At 37.9% G+C, this 13203-nt stretch overlaps 1 protein-coding gene across 4 annotated transcripts in view; it reads right to left on the reverse strand.

Annotated features, from left to right (window-relative positions):
- Nucleotides 1–887: 887 nt before the first annotated feature.
- UBN2 (ubinuclein 2) overlaps nucleotides 888–13203 on the reverse strand; it is a 76119-nt gene continuing 63803 nt past the window's right edge. For all 4 annotated transcript variants that reach the window (XM_087860796.1, XM_045792546.2, XM_045792545.2 and 1 more), the window contains one exon: nucleotides 888–11089. In XM_087860796.1, the coding sequence (XP_087716922.1) occupies nucleotides 11040–11089 (50 nt within the window). In that variant the 3' untranslated portion in view covers nucleotides 888–11039. The remainder of the gene's footprint in view (nucleotides 11090–13203) is intronic.

Here is a 13203-nt window from a genome sequence, read left to right on the forward strand (position 1 = left end):
GTCCTTTTTCGTATTTTCTATGCATATACACACATAAACCTGTAAATGACAAACTGCTCAATTTCTCTGACAAGTTGCTTTCTATCTCTTCATCCTTTCTCCCACTCCTTCTCCAGAGCTCTAAGGTCGACTTCTTTTTCTACCCTTTATCTTTTTAATACTTTTCCTAGAAGTCTTCTACAAGTAAGGATTTAAATGATCACTTCTTTTTTTTGGTCTTTATTTTTAAAAAATTTTAGAGTAATCTCTATGCCCAATGTGGGACTTGAACCCACTCCTCCAAGATCAAGAGTCACATGCTCTACCAACTGAGCCAGCCAGCTGCCCCAAGGATGGTCACTTCTGCAGATAATTCCCAAATCTGCATTTCAAGCCTTGACCCTGGTAGCATACGCACGCGCGCCCGTGCCCTATAACCCAAAGGAAGAAGCTAGTGAGCCTGTGTTCCAGGACTCCCACGCTGGCTTCTACTAATCCCAGTGTACACCTCACACCAGCCTAGTCTCTTTCCTGCTTCTTCCTGACTCTGCTCAGACATTCCCTTTTCCTTCTTCCTAGCCAAATCCCACTATTCTGAGACCCGGCTCAAGTGCCACCCAATTGACAAAGTCTTCCCAGATCTCTCCAGTCCAATTTCTTCCCTGCTCGGAACTCATATGTCAGGCAGCAACGGACCACACCTTTGTGACAAATTTTGAACTGTTATCTTTTAACTTGTCATGAGATTGCAAAGTGTTTGTAAATACACTCAGGGTGGGGACCCTGCCCTTTACTTCTGTTTCTGATAGTGCCCAACACAGCACAATACAGACAAGATACTCAACCACTACGGGTAAGAATGAGGTATTAAAACCCAAGTTAGCCAAATAATACAACAGACACGAGAATAATATGTACATTCCTCTTTATTTAATACAACACATAACACATACAAAAAGAAAAAAACACTCATGTAAAAGTCCTGTCACAGAAGAATAGACAGGAAACATCTACACTGAATCAAATAAGGCTCCTGCTTTAAAACAGGGGTTTGCTAGCTACACCTGGAATATGAGCAAGGCTGTTGCAAAAAAAAAAAAAAAAAAGGAAAGAAAAAAAGAAGAGAAGAAAAAAAAAATTCCCTGCACTGAAGGAGTATATCCATGGGGCTAATTTACTAAATTCACAGGTCCATATTTAGGAATGTTTAAGCCCTCTCACATATCCAAAATTCATCAGGGTTTATGAAATGTGTGATTATTTTTTGGTTAAAAAAATTTACCTGTCCTTCTTTCTTCTTAGAAAATAGTGACAAGAGCTCTCTAAAAACTAGAGACCAGCAAACCACCCAGAGTTTGGAAAGCTTTACCACTGAAGTTCAAAGGGTGTGCAGAACAGAGAATGCAAAGGCAAGATGGCAGCGGGAAGAAGAATTTAACTTCTTGGTCATTTCCTGGCAGCCCATATTCAGTCACCCACGGGGAAAGACAAAATGGAAATACCCAGGCTCAGTGCAGGCTTCAGTAGCAGCAGTTTGTCCATATTCCTGCTCTAATCAGAGCCGGAAATTAAACAAGCACCAGTTCGTCTCAAAAGAGCCTTATACAAACACACACACATACACACCCACACCCATTCACATGTCATCGCCACCCCCTTTTATTTAAATTTATTATTATTTTTTTTACTAAAATAATACAAAAAAGGGAGACAGGTAATATTTACAAAAATCCATGGCTGGTACAGTACATAATTTTTAAGACACACTAAATGCTACAATCTTTCAGGTCCTGAGATTATTACAAATATCAACTCAAAGCTGTGTTCAGGTCCAGTTTTAAAGGAGGAAAAAAAAAATCCCAAAATATTAAGTCACACACTTATTTAAAATACAGTATATCCCTTCAAGTTAGCAAAAATGCACCTCCCTAGAAACAAATGCAAGACAGCCGTCAGTGCCCTTCACCCCGAGAAGCTGCAATTACTGGGGCTCCTTCCTTCAAGATCGGCTGTGGAACATGCTGGCATCTCTGTCAAGTGTGGAGGCGGCTAACGAAAGAGGAAGATGTGTACCTGGAGGGAAGTTCCTCTACGGAGTGAACATTCACTGTATCAGTAAGTCCTGTTTTCCCGTCTATTACCAAACAAAAGTCTTTCCCTTATCAAAATTCATACCACAAGTGTTGGAAATATGTGCTTACCCAGACTAAAAATCAGAATCCTTATTCCCAATCAGTTATAACAAATAGGTCTGCAGTCCCACAATAATTTTACAACTGCAAATAAACTTTCTTGCTCGTAATAAATGAGAGAAAACACCATCACTTAGTTACCTTGGTAGACTTTGATTAACATATTATTTGGGGCACAAAATTCTCACCAGCCAGAGATTTCTTTTCCTTTTCTTTTAAGCTTGACAATGTTTTAGTGAGCAAAATACAAGGGCAAGGCCCAGATCACATATTCTTCTTAAGGACAATTTGATAATTCTGATACTTTCTATAATAAAATTTTTCAATGACAGCCAACAAAAGGACAGTACAAAGCTTGAATCTTTTCTGTGGCTGGCCATAGATCAGAGGAAATTACGTGTAGGCTGGAAACCTGCCTCTACTGGTGGAGAGGCCCCTTGCTTATCGGAAGGTCTCAGATGGTATACGTAATTAATTATGTAGGCATAGCCAGGATTTAAAAAGTCGGCCAAAGATGGCCAACTTTCTAACTAACTATATAAAACAGCAATACTTTTATCAGCGGAGAATAACTTCTTTGTTTTTTAGTGTCCCTAGCCAAAATCAGGGTAATCCTTGGTAGTTTTGCAGGCATGGGAAAGAAAAACTCTTATGTGCTGGTCCAGGGCACACAAACCTTGCAAACAGCACAGAACAGCAAAAAAATGAGGAAAGGTTATGGCCGCAAGGACAGAGAGTACAAGATAGGTAAGGTCTGACAAAGTAAAGGCAGGTTGTCACACAGAAAAACAAGCCGACTGGCTGGTCTCGGTTACTGCTGACTCTTAAATGTGCTTAGAGGGTAGATGGAGTTGTTAACTTGAAAACAGAAATATTTCCAAGTTATCTTGAGTAATAGTTATCCTTTCTGTATTTCAATTAGGGTTCCATTAGTGCTCTATTATAAAATATTTTAAAACTAGATTTAAGATAAAATAGAATTATATTATCATTAGCAAAATGGGAAAAAATAACGTACAGAGTTTTCTGAGGAACATAAAACTGGTTCTAAGAATTTATATGGCCTGTGTGACGCAGACCTTTGCAAAGCAGGTTTATTCCAGGGGAAGTATATGAAAATAAGCAAGGCAGAGTATTATGAGAAATAAGAGCCCTTAACAAAGGTCTGCATCTCTTTTGAATAACCTTGAAAAGTATCAAGAGGAGCCATGAATTGTAGCAACCACACTGTATAGTAGTAGAGAAATCTAGTTTTTTAATACAAGGGAGAAGAGAAAAAACAAGTCCAGTCACCAGTGAACTAACTTGATTCCAAATCCTGGACATATAGACCCCTTTTATTATACTACTGAAGTTTCTGAAAGCATCCTTGACCTGTTTGGGAAACCATTCAGAAAACTGCTAACCCACTATAAATGGCAATATGTAAGAAAGATTCAGAAGTTAAAGAATTACAGTATGAAGAAATTAAAGATCACAAATAGCTACTTTCAAGCAAATGATACTTGGGGAGTATCTGAGAAAAATGTACTTTATTATCAAGTTGTTCAAAGGCAGTCTGATGATAATCCTACGAGTCCCTGTCAGAGTCTGTGCTAGGATTGGAACAGCGTCGGAACAGTGTCCTGGACTATGCCTGCAGTCTTCACTTCTGAACGCAGTGGAGACCCGGGAAAGACAGCCAGAGTGAGTGAGAAAAGGAGGTGAAAGTCTAACCTTTCCTCGCCGGACTCTGAACAAAATGCAACTGGTATTCTAGTGTAGCCATGGCTGACGAAATGGTTAGCTTAGAGCTCAAACTAGAGGTAAGAAGAAGGAAGAAAGAAGGAATTCAACATCAAATATTCAAAGCTATTGTTAATTAGAGTCTGACCAACTGTTCAGCTCTACAAACCTGAACACTGTGCCACAGAATCTAGAACTTTCTCAGAACTGAACACTGGGATGATTTCATCTTAACAACCCAAAGACATTCCATGATTCTCACTACAGTTTTGCACCAGTAAAAGGATCTATACTTAAATTTTTGAATACAAAGTTCACATTTTAGGATAGATGAACACACAAAATACCTGTTTTATGCTTCTGTTAATTTTCCCTAAAGGAACAAACACACATTCAACAAAATCCTTATGCCTTATTTCTTTGGGTAGAAGTCCTTTAACAGCTGTATTTGAAGAATGGAAAAAGAGGGAAAATGTGGAAAATGAGAGTAAGTTTATCTGCATAGTTGATATTTAGAGATTACTAACTAAGGCCTTATCTTGAAAAAAGCAAAGAAAAACCAAAAAGTGATTTTTAAGACAAAAACGTCCTACCGCTGGAGATTAAACGGGCCTTGGCCGATTGTGGGAATTAACCCAGATGCTTTGTCTGCTTGGGCCTGGTGCTTTCTCTTGACTCACGTGAGCTGGGTAATTTGTTCCTCACCCTCTACATTCTCTTTCCTGACCCTGAATATGTGCTGTAATTTAAGTCTTCACACACTCTCTAACAACTGTTGCTTAGCATTTAGCCCCAACTACAAACGCAGCATCCATTTTTCCTGTTGCTGTTGGTGTTTGAAATGATAAAGGAAAATTCTAAGTATCACTAGTTAACATGCCAGGATGAGAGGTGGGATAAAACGATCTTCATTCTTTCCTCAGAGATGGGCAAAACATGTTTCCTTCTACCCCACCCCCTCCCACCCAGCGTCCCAGCTAAGAAGTGAATCCTGCCTCCCCCTCCCATTTTCCTGCCCAGCTGACTGTGTGTCGTGCCTGCCCCATCGGCACGAAGCTGGGTAGACCGGCAGTGACAGAACTGGTACACAACCTCTGATGTACAAGAATGAGGAGACGCCCATTCATTCTTCGAAGGTTAAAAGCTTAGCTATCCACCACCAGACAAGTGATATAAGGAAATTAGACTGAGAAGATGGAAAAGGGAGGCAGATAAAACTTGCAGGATCATTTATCAACTCCAATAACCAATCATCCAAACTACCTAGCTGTAGCTCCACAACCTTGGCAAAAATCACACGTGTTAACATCATAAAAAAAACAAACACAAACTACTTATAATTAAGAAACTTAGTGTTATTCCCCCAACCCTTGTTAACCTGAAACTAACCATTTTAATCCCACCACAAATACGTTTAAATAATATGCATCTAAAGTAGAATTCCAGTGATCTTTCTTTAAACTTAAAAATCATATGGTACTTTTTATACCCATCATAGGGAAACATTTTTTAGCCTCTGTGGAAAGATGGTAATACTTTTTTCATTATATAGGACATTTTAGAAAAACTCAAAGTATTTTTGAAATAGTAAAGTCTCTGATATCCCTGGGAGGTAGGTGAATATTATTATACCCAATTTTCTAATGGGTAATCTGAGGCACGAAGGTTAAACGATATTCCCCCTGTTAAATATAGTAATTCAAGAGTAACACGTCTGAGCTGAGGTGCTTGATACGCGCTTCGCTATCCGGTAACACCACCAGGAGCCGCTGCTCTCTGTTAGGCCCCAGTCTCCTCTTCCCAATTAAAATGTCTTTAAAAGGGGGCATTTGTTAGATATATTGTACTGGGCTCTGAGGACTGGTTCATCTTAGTCTCCCTTTATGTGTCATGTCTGTTTTCAACAAGAAACAGATGAATCTTAGATACTGAAGATTACACTAGTCTGCTCAAGGGAGAAATCGAAATAGCCGTAAAATCAGATTAAGCCGAATGTAATTATCTGGCAAATGAAAAGAGAACTGAAGATCGCTCAAGAATGCTATAGGTTATATGAGTGTTTACATGAGTATCTGAAGACTAAGTTTATTAACGTTTTCACAGATATGCAGCTGTATGAATTCTTCGAAAATCATTTTCCAGAAGAAAATACGATGCACGTTTAATGTGGACAAAGTTAATAACTTCCTTCAAAACTTACTCAGATACAATAGCGAGCTTCTGACTCTAGCTCCCCCGCGTCTTTAGCCTTGCCTTCCACAGCGCACCTTTATCAACTTGACCCTCAAAAGATGCTTGTTATTCCAATGCTTTCTCCAATACTACTCCTGCCAAGTCTGAAGGGCAGAGAGCAGTGGGTTACATCCGGGGATCGTCAATGAGTCCACTAAATTTGCTTTAATGAAATAAATGACTTATTATATTTATGTATTTTTGTTAACTTCTACAAACAGATATTCAAAGGGGGAAGATAGCATCTCGTGTAAAGACAATTTCCCAATCTACCCATTTGAATTGACTAAAAGCAATGGAATAAACAAGCCAGAAGTTTTGCAAACATCGAAAGGGGTGTGTTTGGAAAGGATGCAATGGTACAGCAGCTACTAGTTATATATATATTACATATGTATACATATATATACACATATATATGTATGTATTTTACACATATATCCTTATACATATAAAGAAAAGGAAGAATATGACAGCATGACATGACATTGGCAAGTTTGAGATTCTTCCTCCTGAATCCCCTGACTTATTGGCCTGTACTTAAGGATATCTGAGAACACTTTCAAGAGGGGGAAAAAAGAAAGAAAAAAAAGGCACTTAACAAAGACAAAGGCCTGAACTGAGCAGGTTTTAGAGGAGTAATATAAGCATCTTACCAGAGCTAAGAAATGATTTACAGAGAGTTAAACTTTTCCCCTTCAATTTTATAAAATAAAATTGCATAACATGTTTGTAATCAGTCATTTACCCACTACTGCATTTTTCTTCTGCTTCATTATTACAAAAGCAAAAAACAAAACAGAACAATCATACATGCACAAGAGAAAGTAAAAGTGCCCCTGTTGAGAACATACGGTCAGCAGAAACTCTAGTGCTGAAGCACAGGGAAAGTTCTCAAGTTTGGCCTGATTATAGATTTTTCCCACTCTGCTATTTCTAATTTAAAACAAAGAGAAACAAAACATCAACGAACAAAAAAGAAGCCAACACAAATTCAAAACCTACATGATAATAAAAAGAATACAGGGACCAGTGTGCTTTTATGGTACACTCCTAAAATAAAGTATCCTAACTCTATATGACAAAAACCTCCTAGAGATAAAGAACTGTAAATCAGATTATAATCGACCAATACAGGCAAAGTTCATTGTACAAGTGTAGCAGCAAATACGATAGACAACTGGAGTTCTAGGAGACGGTCCCAAGGGACAGAGAGTTCTCACAATCAATGGCAGTTTGAATAACAGTAGAGTTTCCATCTCAGAAACTGTCGTGAACCAAGTAGAGGCGGGAAGGGGTGTGGTAAGGGCAACCGGAGAAGAAAGACTACAGGGGCCTGCCCTTTCCAACCCTGGGTAGTAAACAATTTAGATATGCTTTGGGAAGAAAAAAAAAAATCCTGGGATAAAAATCTTTTCCAGTAAGTTGTTTTCAAACAGGTGTCAAACCCACAGGATCCAAACATGTATGTGCCCGGTTCTTCCTCCTACCTTGGTGATGCAATAAATCCTATTCAACTTCTGTGATATAAAAAAAAAAAATGTAATTTGGGCTAACAACATCCATCAAAGGGGTGGTAGGCATAAAAGAATGTATGAACACAATCCTCTGATTTCCTCAGAATATCAGGATTTTGTGACTTCAGATTAACTTCACTTCTTTTTCCAAAATGTTTTTCTTCAGGCTGTTTTTAAGACCATGATTTCTTTTACCCTCTGATCTCAGAAGCATAGGAGAAGAATTATAATTGAGTTACAGTGGAATTATTGCTTGCGTTGATTTTGGAGGCTCTGAATGAGCTGGACACTTTGCTCCCAAACAGTCTCCAACTGAGGCTCAGCACTGCTATCTCTGAAGACAACTCTGCTGACCATTATTGCTTGTGAATACTGAGGATTAACTTGTATGTACAGTAACAGCTTATACATCAGTGAAGGCAATTTAAAACACAAGACAGTTGAAAACAAACAGCTTAATTTTCCTGAATCAAGAATCCCGCTGAGTGGGACATAATTAAGTGTGCTGATTATTTTTGCATTGGGGTGTTGCTAATGCGCTTCAGAAACACACATTGCTCTATATCCTTTCTGATTACTCACCATTTTAAAAAATAACATAATTTGACTTTTAAGTGCAAAAATACAGTATGAGTCACAAGTCTCTGTGCTAAAAAATAACCAATTTATATGTTTGTATTTAGTAAGAAAAACTGTAAAGACAGGTGCCCATAAAGTATGGACACCATTTTCAATGTTATGATCTAGAAAAGAAATAGTTCTGTATTTACATGTAGGAGCTCTCTGATCATACTTATCTATTAAGAAATAGAAGGATGCTTATTTCATCTGTACAACACAAAACGGGGCAGTCTTGATTGAAACGGATATAAGTTAGTGAAAATGTGGTATGGGGCTGAGGGCGGGATCTGGCAGCAGTCCTTACGGAATCAAGACTGAAGAGAATAGAATATCATATCCATATATATGGACTTCTCAGAGCCAAGGGCCTCCAGATATTTTTACTGGTTAGTTATAAAATAATACTTGGGGGAAGAACTGATAATCCTGTTCTTCTCTAATGGAGACAAAAGAATCATCAGGGATCTTCACGTGGCATGATTCAGAACTGATGGATTTAAGAAACTGAAATTATTCCCTGACTTAAACTAGTAATGAATTTTTAAAAAGAAATAAATTTATGTATACACACAAACAGATGAATATATGCACAACTATCAGCAGGAAGAGAGATTATTAATACGCACTCGGACTCGTGGTGTGGGAAGTGAAACCAAGGCTAGCTTCCCAAAGGCAAACTCCTATACAGTAATAGCAAAGACTTTTTCTTCCAAATTAGATAAAAGCAACAGGTATACTACATTGGAAGAACTCAAGAATTGGGTAAGCTTCCCTAATTAAATAAACCAAACAACCTTTAATCAAACATATTCAATTCAAGGCAAACCTCTCGGCAGCATCCCTATATCCTTCCAAAGTATCTACTGGGGTTGACACAACATTCTTACTTGTTCTACTGGTAAGCTAAATTCTTAGAGGCAAGTAATTATATAAATGATTCCTCTGAAATAATCCTTTGCCCTTACTGTAACAAGTTCTTGGAACTAAAGTTTTCAGTTACTTATTAACTTTTTGCTATGAAGCAAGCCAATGTGACTTTGAAGTCAAAATACAGGTAATACAGATCAGAATAGATCTGTGGTAACTCATTCAGTCCTATAGGCTATTTGGGACTTTTGCTTATAAAAGGAAAAAAGGGCCACGTTAATACACTTATTTGAATAAATTTAAAGGTATAGGGTAACTTGTAATGAAAACATGCAAATCTTGCTACTACCGATCTGATGCTGTTTTTTAGGTTAGTCTGTTACAAACGGATCAAGCTTATACCAATCTTGGGTACAGTTTGAAAACATTCAGAAGTCTAAATAGGGAGAAAAAAAGAGAGAGTGAGAGAAAGAGATTGACAGAGACAGGACCAATGATGAGGCAAAAAAAAAAAAAAAAAAAAAAAATCAAATGTAACCAAAAAGAACCATAAATTTCTCCCTTAACATCCTTTGTTGAATATGTATTTGCATAAGGAAGCTATAATAACTAAGCAGTTTTATTATTATCTGCAGGTTTACTCACATATCAATATTCTCAGTAAATATTAATAAAGCTGTAAGATCCCAAATGCTCCAAATCCATATCACTATGCTGGATACAGGGAGTAAAAATACATTGTGATTGTTATAAAAAATAATCCCTTGTACACATAATGATCCTAATGTAATTCCTCCCTTTAAAATACTATCTTAAAAATTCCAAAAATATATATATATGCCATCTGAATGACCAATGAAGAGGCATGTGCAGTACACACTTACACCTGTCTATATCGATAATTAAGAATCACCTGAAGTACCACTAGCTAAAAGACCAGAAGTTGTGAACTGAGGGGAAACTGGGGAAATTTACAGTTCAGAGTGGTAGGCCTGCAAGGGCTAAGAGCACCAAAGTCGCAGCCCTACGTCAAAGATCCCCCATTTCTGAAGAGAAAAATGTGAACAAAGCCACATTTTAACATCAAGAATGGAAATAAGAATTAACCAGTCAATACCAGATGCACAAATCACCTGAAGAAGAGTTAAGTACCTGCTTCTGAATGGAAGATTTAATTGACCCTTTTACAAAAAGGGGACATCTAAGTTTCGTCTGTTAAGAGCAACAGGCTCAATTTCTTGACTTTTAAAAATCTCGATGATTTAATAATATATATCACTGTGCTAAAATAACTTTCCTGAAGCATCTTTAGTCCACTGATTTACACGGGGAGTTGCTACACACTGGAGAAGATTCAAGTTTGTTCAGGATTTGTGAGGGTATTTACTTGGCTACCGTCTGTATCAGACACAGGGTTATTAATTTGTGTGGCGAATTTGCTGCATAGTCCACTCAAATAGACATGATTGTTACTCCTGACAAACTGGCCTAATTCCAGATATATTGCCTTTTATTACGCAATTATGTCTACAAGTGTTCAGATCCAACCCCCAGGATGGATGGAGTATACCCAAATCCTCAGATTCCTTCTTCCTCTCCCAGGGAAAAATCAAATTTGTACTTCTGTGGGTTTGACAACTGAGTCTCTTTCAAGTCAGTTAATATGGTAACTTTGTCTTTTAGAGGAGACCAAAGGTCACTAACTTTGCACGAAAGCATTTCTTCCTCCTGCACCTGGCTTTACTCAAGTAACGTTCTCTTTTCTTTTTTCCTCCTCACCACAGTGCTTGGGACGAGAGAATGTAAACATCGACAGAACAGCAGCCCTATGACCACATGAGGACTTTCCCATCAGGTAGATTCCATCAGCCAGCTGAGTGTCTCATCTCCATTGCTTGCTGGGAAGTCACTGAGATTTCCGTGGTAATTTAGTGTCCCCTTTACTTTGGCCTCCATCTGAGAAAAGAGGTGTTTTATTGGCATGGGTTGGCATGTTATAAAAAAACAAAACAAAACAAAACAAAAAACAAAGAGAACAATTAACTTTTAATTTCCATGTGAATGACATCGCTAAAAAGATAACCTTTAATATCTTACATGGTATAGTGTTACAGAGGCTGAGAAACATAAAGGAGATAAATTAACTCAACAAAAATGATCCTCTTATCTCAAGTGATTGTGGTTCAATTGGTTTTCCGTTGAAATACTACTTCAACAAGTATTTATTATCTATCTCAGAGCCAACGGTGTCAAATGCTGTGAGGATTATAAAGGAATATAAAAACATAATCCCCACATTTAAGGGAACTACCACATCTTTCAATTTCTTTAGAAGACAAGTCAATTCCATTTTCTTGCGAGTGAAATTAAATTTCTTGCCACAACATGGCATTTGATAATGAATTCTCAATTATTCAGGTAAATGAATGCGACACACTGGTTAAGTGGAAAATCCATCTGAGTCTTTGTTTTGATCCTAACCTGGAAAAAGTTCTAAGTGATAAGGAATGTCTGCTCCTGGGAACAATGGTTTCTAGGTTTACATATGGCTTTTTAACTTTTGTTGGGAAAATGTTGGTTACTCTATTTAACCTGGGCAAGAAGAGAACACAATGAGCTTGAGAGCTAACAAAATGTAGAGAAAGTTTAACAGGTTACTGCCTTAGCAAGGACAATGAAGCCTCCTTCTCCTAGGCCTGAGAGAAGAAGTCGGGGGAGGGCATGAATGGTAGAAACACGCAGGTGAAAAGGAACAAATCACTGTACTATAAGATCAATCCTAAGGCTGGAGGAGACCACGAAAGTCACATTGCTAGGTTTCAGTCATGAGATATCTAAACTACTCCCATAAAACATAAAAAACTGCCCCCATTGAAGAAAAGATAGATCAATGAGACAGGATAATTGTTTCAAAAGCTGTATAAATAGAACACTAGTAAAATAATTTTGGTGACAACAGCTAAGGAATTGGCTTTTCCATTTATAATGAGATATTATATACTTGTGTTTGTAGAAACAATGATTTGACCTGAGGTGTAATTAAATTCATAAAATGGCAAGGTAGGACAGTGCTCAAAGAGGTGTTGGTAAATTAGCAAAATAAAATACTCACATTAACTGGACCGTGAGATTCTTTAGACCAAGGTTTGGCCCAGGGGCCAGATGTGGCCCACCACTGCTTTCTAAAAGTTTTATTGGAACCCAGCCACCCTTACATTAATGTTTTTGTCTATGGCTGTTTTCGCACTATAACGGCAGAGTTGGGTAGTTGCGACAGAAACTATATGACCAGCAAGGCTGAAAGTATTTACTATTTAGGCCTTTTTAGAAGTTTATATTATATATAAAATGACTATATAAAAGTTAGTCATTCTTTCGAGGGCTGAGTCTGGGGCAGTTTACCACTTAGGGCTTTTACAGAATTAATTATCACCTGCTGCCTTGAGATTGCCACACAGCTCCCATTTCTGCATGTGGCCAACTGTAAACTTGCTCAAAGAGCATTTTAAGTGCAGTGGCCAAAAAGAACAGTGAGGTCCCAGTCAACCTCCAAGGTTAAGAAGGCAGCTGAACAGTTATTTCTGTTGAAAAGATCCTGAACATGGTCTTCAAGAATACTATCGACGGTCCACCAAAGTCAACTGCTGGTAAAAGCAAGAACCTGGAGGCCAATATGTGATGTCCAATGTCCACTATCTAATTTCAGATTTCAGGGTGATCTAGCTGGCCTGCAAGTATCTAATGCAATAATTTGGATCATATAGACTGACTCACTGCTAAAAGGCATAAAAGTTTAATGGTTAAGAATACAGCCTATCAAGTCAGACTTCCCAAATTTGAATTTCAGCTCACTTCCTAGGATTCTCATCTTGGGCAAGCCGCTTACCTTCAATTCAGTTTCCTGATGTATAAAAATGGGGACCGTCACTGGCTCACTCATAGGCCTGTTACAAGGATTCAATTAGCTAATGCATGTAAGTAGTCACAAGACTACCTGACACTTAGTAAACCTTCAATACATGGGAACTATTACAATCACTGGACATGACTTTTGTACACTGTTTTATGAA

The sequence above is a fragment of the Ursus americanus genome, chromosome 3 (genome assembly GCF_024610735.1).
Source record: "Ursus americanus isolate L20-20 chromosome 3, mUrsAme1.1.p, whole genome shotgun sequence".
Taxonomy (NCBI): Eukaryota; Metazoa; Chordata; class Mammalia; order Carnivora; family Ursidae; genus Ursus; species Ursus americanus.